We start from the raw sequence: 12,455 nt of genomic DNA, 5'->3' as shown, positions 1-12,455 counted from the left end.
AAAGAACGCTCCGCTCGCTACGAAACTCTTGAGGTCGTCTTGTAAGTAGCAATAAGTAGCATGTCTATCAAAAAGCTTTAAGAAAATATTGCTAAATCGGGCAGCGGGCACGCGTTGTATTGATGCTCAAAGGTCGTTTCACGTGAATTCACAGGTAACATAATCCTTGACTATGAACGTGACAAGCTGCACAGTTTTCGATAGTAACAGCTTTTCATAATAACATTGAAATTTTTACTAAACAAATTGTTACTTTTGCTCTGACATGCGTAAAGTACGGTCCACGACGCAAAACAATAGTTTTGTGTTTTGAACAATCGCTGAATAAACCCGGGGGGTGGGGGTACTCCCATACATTACCTATACGGGTATGTGCCGCCCAACGGGGTCGTGATTTTGAAGCTCCTGATTTAGAACGGGGTATCCATTTCAGAGGCGTTTTCTAGAACGGGGTATAAAAAATTGTGGATCACGGGTTTATCTTCTGCTTAAAATTGTTGCTGATTATGAAGAAGCATTTATTTTATGTATAATGTATCGGTCAAATCGAAGCTTCAACATGCCCCCCCCCCCCCCCGGGCATATCCCGGGCATTTGACACCTTTGCCGTCCCGGGGAGGAGGGAATTTGATTATCAGAGTCTCCAAGGGGGTGGGGAATTTGATCCCTATGCTTTAGGGGTGGGGAATTTGAACTGCATCCTCGATTTTATGTAAAATCTTTGGCGTGGCGAGCTATGGGGGAGGTGGTGTTAGAGGATTTTCGTGGAAAAGATTGTGCCTTTGTGGCCAATTGGTTATGAGGAAAGGGCTTAAACAAGCTTTGTGGCGTATTTGAAGAATTTAAATTTAAAATTTTGAATATCGGATTCAGGTTTTGAATGTATGAATGTATTCTACTGTTGTGTTTACAATGAAATACAATACCTATAGCGGCGATTCGATACAACAACATAAAATAAAATAAAATAAAAAGCTCATGTCAACTACTTTGACCTACTGCAAGTATGTTAATTAATAAGGTGAGCGATGATGCATGTCAGTCAAATGGTCATGATGTAGTAATCTCAATAGGTGGGACCTTTTTTATAGACGCTTTGTATGTTGCATGAGAAAGAAAAGCTGAGCATTCAGTGACCTTGTAGCAGCGATTTCCGCCGCTTTGCACGAGACTTTTGTTCGTAGTAAATACGCTAACAGTGTTTCTCAGTTTTTGTTATATTTAAAAAGATTTTGTTCGACAACTGAAGGCGTTTCCACCGTCCTTCTGTCATTTTTGTGCCTGTGAAATGTCCCCGGGGTGGGGGCATTTGATCACCTGAATGGACCCCAGTGTGGGGCATTTGAACGGTCGGTCTTTTCTGTTAGTTAAGTATTTTTACCTTTTTTTACTGCTGTGTCTGCGAGGCTAAAGCATAACTAGGATTGTTATTCCAGTAAAATACGATGTATAAAAAAGAAAAGAGACGACTATTATTGTGATTGTTCTAGAATCGGGTATAAAGGGGGTATAAATCTATAAAATCCTGCCTTGTCTTTCATGTCGTGACAAGGCATTACGTATCACGTACTAAAAATAAATACGCGAAAGCTAACCGAATCCACATTTGTCCTGAACCTTTCAACGATAATATAGAAAGAAAATACTTCCGTTTATGCGCTTAAACGACGACTTTACAACAAGATGATCTATTCAAAAGAGATAATAGTTTTGGGGCGGCCCGGGAGGGGGCACTTCCTTATAAGAGGCTAATGGGGAGATATGCCGCTGGATGGGGTCGCATTTTCACGACTGGATTGACTGTAATGGGGTTGCATTTTCAAAGGAGTTACTGGAATGGGGCCGCACATTTTCGGATTTTTGGGGTAAGAGAGTTGTTCATATTTACGGTTAGCAAACGTACCAGGATATTTGTACTGTAGGTGAAAAGTAAAGTGTTCTTCATTCAATTTATTAAAAAATGGGTCAATTCATTTTTTTATGACCTATTTAAAGGATTGATAAGGCAGATAAATAAATAGAAAGTGACTAAGTTGGGATCGCAAAAATTACATATTTGCCCTAGAGGGACTAATATGAGGTCTAGGGGCTCTGAGAGGTCAGCGGCACATATCCAGCAAAAATTACCCCACGTAACCCCCCGGGGGGCACCGCGGTTTCGTTGAAATCATAACAGTTTTCCTGGAAAGCTCCACGGGATCTCAGTCAATCTTAATAAGCAAATTTTCTTTTCAACCTAAATCAAAATGATTAGTAAAAAGAATAATGCCCTTATTTTTGACCCCAATTTTCTTTTTTATAAAAAAATACATAAACAGACCAGAATCTTACTTTTCCATTTCAAAAACATGAAATATTTGGCGGCGTTGCCCGTGTTTCTCATGGCACGAAAACTTACTTTCATATGACTACATGTGGGTTTTTTTTTTCGCACGCTCAGGAGGTGAAAGGGATGTGTTTTTTCATGAAAAAATATTTTCACAAAATTCTGCTTGACTTGTTAAGAAAATAATTTGTTTAATTTTTAATAATTAACTAACAGCTCATTGATTTATTAATTTGGGCGACCAACTTGGAGGCCAGGGCACCCCAGCTAAAAATGCTTGGAGAGCCCGAAGGGCTCTCTGAAATCTTCCCTAGAGCACAGCCTTGCAGCCCTGTAGTTATTAGAAGTATGATACATTACATGTTATGTTGAATGTGGAAGTGCATTTTTTGAGGACATTAGTAAAAGAATGCAAATTTTAGTGAACTATCCCATACTCCTAACATATATGGTGGTAATATTGATGTAAGTTTTGTTTTGAGTAGCAAAGGAACCCTTGTCTGTAACTCATCTTCTAGTGTATTAGTCCTTAACAGAACATCTCCGTCTCTCCTGCACACATTTGTTGCATACACTACTCAACTTTCCATTGCCATTCAACATAACGGTAATTCTTTCTTACACCAACACATCCCGCGTAAACGCCTTCGGGCGTCTTCTTGTTGTATGTGCAGCATGGATTCAAATTTAGTAGCTGACTGATGGTGAACAGTTTGATTTGATATTTTGCTCACCTTCGGTCAAATACTAAATTTGCATCCATGCTGCAGGATAACGTGCGACTAAATGTGTGCAACGGACGATAGCTTAGTATCAGTACAAACTGTTTCACACCTATTCCCATTTTCTGTGCGTAATCGAGTTTTGTGAAGTAGTTATGTTCAAATCTTGGACACAATACCGTAAAATTCCGAAAATAAGCCCCCCCACGTATAAGCCCCCCAAACTCGTAACGCAAAAAAAGCCTCCGTTAAATCGCCCCTCCGAATATAAGCTCCCTAGGGGCTTGTGCTTGGAAATTGCTCTCAAATACAAACTAAAATAAATCAAAAACGGTCAATTTCCTTCCAACTATAAGGCTAGCCCCATCGATTTTGAAACGCAAATTTCCCTCCATAGATAAGTGCCTCCAAATATAAGCCCCTCCAAAAATAAGCCCCCTCAAAAAGGGCCTTTGAAAAATATTAGCCCCGGAGCTTATTTTCGGAATTTTACGGTATGTGTGATCGAAAACAGGGATTCTTTTTTTTTTGCTCGCGACATGCGCAACTTCCTTCAGGATTATGACTCCGTGCTTTACAACGTGAGTGAATAAATATTCTGCAAAGGATTCCGTCTATTTGGTTTCTGTTAGATCTTAACACTCTGCGCTTTTCATTACACCTGGCCAAATCTGTTGCAAGGGAAATCCAGAAAACCAAGCGCAGTGTGATTGTTCCAGTTTTATCTTCTTGTTGTAGCGAGTCTCAGATTTAGTTTAGTGTATCTGTATGTTTAGTTTGCACTTTCTGCGGCAGCCCTTCATTTCTTGGTAAGATGAATAAGTGGAGTAATCGCTCTGTTGTCTCGAGGCGTTTATATTCCCTCCTTGCATTTCTTTTGTGAGAACAACCCTGAACCTGGACCAGTTTTTTTTTCTCGTCCACTGGCAAATGAAGTCTGAAGACCTCTTTTTCTACAACGATCATTGGATCCTATACGTCTGAAAATAACTGCAGCGGTCAATGAAGGAACGAAAGTACTGGACATATGTACGACTTTAATGGGCTTGCCTGACTTAGCTTCTGATGGCTCACCTCTTTTTGCGGAACCTATGTTTCTCTTCGGATGAGCGTTGTGTAACACTTCAACTTACTACACGTTAACCTTTTCACTGAGTGGCGCAAATTATTCTCTGCGTGGGGAATTTCCATTTCTCCATAGACTCTTACAATATATTTTTACATACGCATTGTTTTGGCTACCCAGAGTTAATTTTTCCCTTAAAAACCAGCCTCCCTATTTTACTATTTCCTTTTCTTGAAACAAACGTTTGCTGAAACCAAAGTTCTTATGCTAGGAATGTTCCGTTAACCTTTATAATTTTTTTTTGCGAAGGTAACAACACTTTTCCTTAAATGAAAACGCATTTCCCTCTTATCAAATTCATAGGCATTGAAGCTTATCCGTTCAAAAACTCTGCCTTGTTGTGCATCGTAAAGAATTAGTAAAACTATCCTCCCCTCCTCTCCAATTCACTTTTAACAAGAAGAAAACAAAAAAATTCAAAAACGTGAAACTTGTATATTTGAGGATGTCAGTACGTTAACGAAGATTAATGTATAGGTAGCCGTAAAAGCCAAAGCATTACCCTGCTGGATATTTGAAAACGTACCGAACGAAAATTGCAGTCTTTTGACAAGAAAAGACCAACAGCAAAATGAGCCCGAAAATTCCCCTAGAAAAGAACAAGGAAAGGAAAAATAGAAAGAGTGAGGAGAAAGAGAAAAAAAGCAATGGCTGCAGTATTAGCTGTTATGTTGACTTCTTTGGAGACAGTTTTTGAAATAGAAAATTGTTTTATGGGAGAGCTCTGTTTTGGCTGTAACCTAGATATATATTTTTCTTACTCTTGAGGCTAACGGAAATCCGATTGAAAAAAGGAATATATTTTTTTAAAGGCAATGATTAAGTAACGGCCTTCATTTTTCAGAATTAAAGCTGTACGACTAAATTTGTTGTAGTTTTACAGCCAACAGTTCACTCCCTTACTCTGTTATTTGGGGGTTCATTGAGTGGAGCATGGGTGTCCTGTGCAAAAGCCAACCGTGTTTAATATTTATCCTTTTTGAAAAAATAATCACTTCGTTTTATCACCGAAAACTAGGTAGCAGTTATTCTTTCTTCTTTCACTTTTTCATAAAAGTAACAAACACATTTTAGACATTTTTTGTTTTAACGTATAATTTCAAATAACGTGGGTGCCCTGTGTTAAAAGCTCAAAATGTTTAACGCTTAATTTTGACATGTTCCATGGCCACTGATCGGATTTTGGGGGATTTTAAGTAGGTTGCTAGATAGGCCACCCTTACTTAAATGGCGTTGAAAACAATTCTGTTGCAGTTAGTTTGATGTTGAGCCTCGAAAATGCCTAGATTGACTGGACTATATATGCAAAAACAAACAGAAACTTGTTGTTAAGTCAAATCGACAAGGTTTCATTTAGACCAATCTGTAACGCAAAGGATGATAACTGGTCTATTCAGTAGTTATCTTACACTACGATATCAACCGCTCTGTGAAGTTGGCTACCTTTTTGTAATGCTACCCGCTTTTAGAGGATGTTTTATAGCAACTTTTTTCTTTTTTGCAAAGTAGCTTTGTAATTATTATCGCTTCGCCTGCAAACCCAGCAACAGGAATTATATCTCCTGAATTCAAAAAAACGCACTTACAATTGCAAGTTACATTTCACAGCTTTTAATTAATATTTTTGCGATTCAAAAACATTGCGACCGGTGCTAAAAGAAACAATAATGTTTATTAAAACCCACACCTGTTTGCCTTCGAAATAATGGTGCAGATTAGGAGATTAACTGTAATGCACCTAACTACCGCAGCTTTTAAAACCCCTCACAATGAAATGTAAATATTTGCTCAGTTAAAACCGTCGTAAGTTCATTTCAATCTGACTTGTAGGCTACAGTGTATTTTGCGGAAAAGCAAGAGTTTGTACTTTTTTTTCTTGGGGGATGCATCCCTTACTTTTTAAATTAATTAATATGTACAGCTTACTATACTAATGCCTTAACGAGCTTTAACTCCACATTTCAGGTTCTAAGGTGAGGTCGGGGCACTGAGATCTAGGCACTAGACCACTTCCCGTTCTAATAATCGGCGCCCCAATCAAGAAAATATACACAATTTCCCCTTACTTCATCACTATTCATAGAAAAAACTCTGCGTGTTAAAAGCTTTTTTTGCGTGTTAAAAGCATTTTACCTCCCGTCCAATTAAGTCCCTAGGGGAACAACCATCGATATTTTGTGTTTTTAATAAAACAATTACTCCACTCGTCCTGCTCAGTCCAATCGCGCTTATTGGATATGAGATTACCATAGCCGTCAACTTGGCGCTTACCCGCAGCCAAAATGCCATCAACCATGTCAGTACACACAACAGTTGTGAGGTACGATTTTGATTGTGCGAAGTGAGATGAGATTGACCAGTTCGCTCAAATGTTCTCCAACTCAACCCTCATTATTTTTTTTATGGGTTTTTAAAACTTCGTTTTCGTGCCTTGGTAGTGTTTAGTTTTTGTTTTTGTTTTTTTCTTTTTTGTGAAATCTGCTTATTCAGAAAAATTAAATTATTCCTTCTTTAATTATGATTAAAAAGTCATTCAGACAGTGCACCTGTTTCGAGAGCTATTTCAAAATATCCGCTTAAAACCAGCACTCAGAACCTTCCATTTTTCCTTCTTTGGACTCTTTACAAGGGCTGAATTGCAAGTTCATATTTAGATTAAAGGAGGTACATCGCTGACTGCAAAAGCGCACATGATGACAGAACCAAACAATTTCTATCCGTCTAACATCACCCTTTGCGTTGTAAAAGTTCTGTTGTGCCTTTCTGCCATCACGCTGAATAGCATCTCAATCCACGCCATCAGGAAAACGTCGTCGCTGCAAACGACTATGAAAATCATGCTGCTGAGTCTAGCTGTTTCTGATCTTGGCGTTGGCCTACTGGTGTATCCTTTGGCCATTGTAATTACCACCCTGGAGATGACTTCCAATGCCCAAAAGAATCAAGCTTATATGGTTATACTCAACTTATTTCAGGTCCCCTTGAATCTGTTTTATTATGCTACTTTCTTTGGCGTGACTGCTCTCAGTGTAGAGAGATTCTTGGCCATTTTTTTTCATCTTAGATACCAGGAACTAGTAACCTACAAGCGTGTGGTTGCTGCTGTGATCTCAATATGGATCTCATGCGCATTTCTTTCGTGTATTCAGTTTTGGACCGCACCACTCATTCGTAACGTTGTTTATGTAACCATTGAACTGGTTTGTCTCTTAACCACAGCACTCCTTTACTACAAAATTTATCAAGCTGTACGACGCCACACAAGAGAGATTGAATCCGTTCAGGTAGAGACTCTTGGCGGGGACATCACAAGGACAACTCGGCGATTCAAGTCTGCCATCGGAACATTCTACATATATCTCGCTTTTCTTGCTTGTTACCTGCCACATAATTGCACCTATCTTGCCAGGCTTATATTGGGTTCCTCTAATAACTTGGATTTAGTACTACACTTGATGCAATACACTTTGACGCTTACATGGCTCAATTCATCTCTTAATCCTCTGATTTACACCTGGAAGATGAAACCAGTTCGCTTGGCAATAAGAAATACTTTGCAGAATATTCTAATAAATAGGTTCAGCCGAGGCTAAAGGCGAAGCTCCCGTTAATGAAAAAACATTGCAATAAAGCAAGAGAGAATGAAATAAAAGAGCGAATCCCAGTGCCCCATGATAATTACGCGGGATGACGTAGTCAGCCAACGTCTTAGGGTGCGTTCGATTGGAAAATCTGGATTTAGATTTTAAAATCCGGATTTCTGATTTGCAATCGAACGCGAAATCCGAAAACGGATTTCAACGCGGAGATATCTGTTTTTGGATTTTTATTTTTACCGTTCGATTGGGAATTCCAAAAAAGGATTTGAAAAACTGTTCTTAAGAACAGCGGTCTTGCACGCGCACGCATAATTAGCAAAAAGAAGACCGCTGTTCACGAGAACAGTTTAGCAAATCCTTTTTCGGATTTCCCAATCGAACGACAAAAAGGGAAATCCAAAAAATCTGGATTTGGATTTCTTAATTAAAATTCACCCGGAGAAGGGATTTCTCGGAGGTGAAATCCGTTTTCGGATTCCGCGTTCGATTGGGAAATCCGGATTTAGATTTTGAAAATCTAAATCCGGATTTCCCAATCGAACGCACCCTTTAAATTCGGTAGCGGAAAACGGATTTCAACGCGGAGATATCTGTTTTTGGATTTTTATTTTTACCGTTCGATTGGGAATTCCAAAAAAGGATTTGAAAAACTGTTCTTAAGAACAGCGGTCTTGCACGCGCACGCATAATTAGCAAAAAGAAGACCGCTGTTCACGAGAACAGTTTAGCAAATCCTTTTTCGGATTTCCCAATCGAACGACAAAAAGGGAAATCCAAAAAATCTGGATTTGGATTTCTTAATTAAAATTCACCCGGAGAAGGGATTTCTCGGAGGTGAAATCCGTTTTCGGATTCCGCGTTCGATTGGGAAATCCGGATTTAGATTTTGAAAATCTAAATCCGGATTTCCCAATCGAACGCACCCTTTAAATTTGGTAGCGCATTTCTTTCGTTTTCTTGGGAGTCAAAAATTGCCTTGTTTTTTTAACTTTCCCGTATCCCGTGCCCGTCCCAAAAAATTGTGTGGATTCTTATTGGCCGCAACGTCGAAGCACGTGCAAGTCAGGCTGGATTGCACAAGCCGAAGAAAGATACTGTGTCAGCAAAGGAGGGAAAAGTAAGCTCACTGTGTAGAGGAGGACGAAGACTCAAGGCCGTGCTCTTAATACAGCTCAAGACTTGGCCTCGGGCGACTGAAACCATTGTCCAGGTCGCCCAGTCGGGGCGACATGCTGGTGTTGGTTTCAATATAATCCTTTTAGTATGAACGTGACAAGCTGCACAGTTTTCGATTTTTAAAAAACTTTTCAAAATAACATTAACATTTTTTCTTCAAATTAGGAAGGTTCATTAGTTAGTTTTTCAAAAGAAATTGTTACTTTTGCTCTGACAGGCGTAAAGTACGGTCGGCGACGCGAAACAATAGTCTTGTATTTTCAAAAATCGCTGAATAAACCGTCGGGAGTCCCTCTTTGAGGTTAAGTAAATATATTTTTACCTGTTTTTTACTGCTGTGTCCGCGAGGCTAAAAAATAACTTAAGATTGTTTTTCCAGTAAAATACGATGTATAAAAAAGAAAAGATACCACTATTGTTGTGCTGTTTTGGAAACGGGTATAAATCTACAAGTATCGCATCGTCTTTCGTCTCGTGACAAGTCATTGCGTATTCCGTACTAAAAATAGATACGCAAAAGCTAAATTTAGCGGTCAAAGTACAGCTATCCACAAAAAGCTCATTTGTCTTGAACATTTCACCGATAATATAGAAAGAAAATACTTGTGTTCTGCGCTTGAACGACGACTTTCCAACAAGATGATCTATTCAAAAAAGATAACAGTTTTGGGGCGGCCGCGGTTTCGTTGAAATCATAGCAGTTTTGCCGGAAAGCTCCATGGGATCTCAGTCAATCTTATTAAAGCGAATTTTCTATTCAACCTAAATCAAAATGATTAGTAAAAAGACTAGTGTCATTATTTTTTACCCAAAAAATTTTAGAAAAAATACATAAACAGACCAGAATCTTACTTTTCCATTCGAAAAACATGAAATATTCGGCGGCGTTGCCCATGTTTCTCATATGGTGCGAAAACTTACTTTCATCTATTATCCATGCTTTCATATGACAACTTGCGGGGTTTTTTTTTTTTTGCACGCTCAGGAGGTCAAAGGATGTGATTTCTCATGAAGAAAATATTCACAAAATTCTGCATAACTTGTTTAGGAGATAATTTGTTTAATTTTTAATAATTAGCTAACCGCTCAACTTGGAGGCCCGGCACCCCAGCTAAAATGTTTGGGAGACCGAAGGGCTCCCTGAAAATTTCATTTGGGTGACCATCTAGATCTTTTAGGCCTGGGTACCCCAGCTAAAATGCTTGGGAGCCCGAATCCCTGAAATTTTCCCTAGAGCACAGCCTTGCAGCCCTGTAGTTATTGGAAGTATAATACATTACATGCTATTGTTGAATGTGGAAGTGCAGTTTTTGGACAACATCAGTAAAGGGAACGCAAATTCTAGCCGAACTACCCATACTCTTAACACATATGGTGGTACTATTGATGTACGTTTTGTTTTGAGTAGCAAAGGAACCCTTGCGTGTAATTCATCTTCTAGTGTATTAGTCCTTAACAAAACATCCCCGTCTCTCCTGCATACATTTGTTGTTGATACACTACTCAACTTTCTATTGCTATTCAACATACTGGTAATTCTTGCTTACGCCAACACATCCCGCGTTAACGCCTTCGGGCGTATTCTTGTTTAGGAATGAATTTCATTTACAAAGGGATTGAAGCATTGGAGTCAAAATTTCACTTTGAGATTAAAGGTTGAGATTTTCTAACGGCTGGTAGCCATTTAAAGTAACGAATGTTGAATTCTGACACACCATGAAAGCCAGAGGCGGATGTTACGAAAACTAAAACCCTCGAAAACTAAGACCTAAGACCTAAGACCCGTCTTAGTTTTCGAGATTACGAAAACTAAGACCCCCTAAAATCGAATCCGTCGAAATATAAAGTCAAATTGTAACCGAAATAGGTCTAATCTGTCAAATTATCTTCAGTCCGATTCTTTCCACCGAGTTTTAGGTCAAATTTAAAGGTAATCCGTAAAACAACCAAAAACTATCATCCACGTGCTGACGATCCGCTTCTTCTAAAAATTTGGAGACATATCAGTATTGAGGCTTCAAAAAGAGGATGACAAGCCATAGACTACCTGTGTATAATTGTACGCTGAAAATATGCCTTACCCCGCCGCTGTTCTGACTATAATTTTGGTTCCACGTGCTGGAGATGAATTTTTGCCTCTGTGTCTTTGCGACAGTGATTGCGTTTGGTTGTTTTACGGATTATAGTCGTAATTCGACTTCATTGAAACTTTACGGATTGGTTTTGTTGGGAGTCTTAATTTTCGTAATAACGAAAACTAAGAGGTGTCTTTGTTTTCGAAATTACGAAAACTAAGACCCCTAAATTTACCGTTAAATTTGACCTAAAACTCGGTGGAAAGAATTGGACAGAAGATAATTTGACAGGTTAGACCTATTTCGGTTACAATTTGACTTCATATTTCGACGGATTCGATTTTAAGGGGGTCTTAGTTTTCGTAATCTCGAAACCTAAGACGGGTCTTAGGTCTTAGGTCTTAGTTTTCGAGGGTCTTAGTTTTCGTAACACCTAGCCAGAGGCAAAGGTTATCACGCGCGAAACACGAAACCTTTAATAGGTGGTTGACTTCAATTGTTTATGCAAATGTCCAAGATTTTTTTTCTCTTTTTCCAGGAATGTTTTTCTTTCAGAAATAGTACATTTACTTTTAAGAATTATTCTTGAGAGTTTGAAACTGCATTACTTCTTCTTAACGCGTAATACTTGGGATGAATATTTCGCCCTGCGAACACAAATCAGGTCAGATGCTTCAATTAAAAAGCTGTTAGACAATCGCTAACCTGGATGCCAGAGACTTTTTATGCGCGATTTCCAGTTTCGGTCAATTCTTTATAGTGAGCGGTGTGCCCACATTTGTCTAGCGCCCTCTCAAAATTCAAATGTTTAGCGGCCAAACATTCATGTTTGAACCCACTTTGAACCTATTTTCTCGTTACGTGTCCACGGTTGGATCTAAACGAAGGTATCACAGCGCGCGGGTGTGCGAGGATGTCGCCGGAAGAGACAGTTGTAGTTTTTGTACAATGTTTTTATACTGATGTAGCGAAGACCTCAATAAGCAATTCCATCGAGTCGGAACCGCTTTCTCCGGCGAAATTCCACAAGCCAGGACCGTTTTGCTCTTCAGCAGCTACTCCGGCCAGATTTTTCCACGTAGAAATCTTTTGACTTGTCGGCGAAAGTAATACCAAGTTTGGACGTCATATCGCTTGCTCTGCGTGATCGGCAGTGAAATGAATTACCCGCCAAATTTAAAATTACATGACGCCACTCAACCCGACCAATAAGGTGGCGTCCTTAAAATAACCACGCAGTATGACTCAGAACCAAGAATAGGTTGAAAATAATTTTCATGGAAAGAGGGTCAGGTGTGGGGGATTCGCTCTCTTAGACATTCTCTCTTGTCAATTAAGAAATTCAATTAGAGTTGAGCCTGCGATCTGTTCAAAACTAGAAAACTTGTCAGCGATAAACTTATAAAAAAAACACGTAACCTCGAAGGGTCG

At 39.1% G+C, this 12,455-nt stretch overlaps 1 protein-coding gene across 1 annotated transcript; it reads left to right on the top strand.

The window, feature by feature from the left end:
* The first annotated feature begins 6,939 nt into the window (after positions 1–6,939).
* Positions 6,940–7,838, top strand: LOC140951170 (melanocortin receptor 3-like). Its single transcript, XM_073400397.1, has one exon. The coding sequence runs from the start codon at positions 7,003–7,005 to the stop codon at positions 7,765–7,767; it is 765 nt and encodes a 254-aa protein (XP_073256498.1). The 5' UTR covers positions 6,940–7,002; the 3' UTR covers positions 7,768–7,838.
* The last annotated feature ends 4,617 nt before the right edge of the window (positions 7,839–12,455 follow it).

This window comes from Porites lutea, chromosome 1 (genome assembly GCF_958299795.1).
Source record: "Porites lutea chromosome 1, jaPorLute2.1, whole genome shotgun sequence".
Classification (NCBI taxonomy): Eukaryota; Metazoa; Cnidaria; class Anthozoa; order Scleractinia; family Poritidae; genus Porites; species Porites lutea.
Note: the sequence above shows the minus strand (reverse complement) of the source record. Positions and strands in the feature narration are given on the sequence as shown.

Excerpts from the sequence above, each read along its gene's own strand:
- LOC140951170 (XM_073400397.1), top strand. The coding sequence starts at position 7,003 with ATGAAAATCATGCTGCTGAGTCTAGCTGTTTCTGATCTTGGCGTTGGC.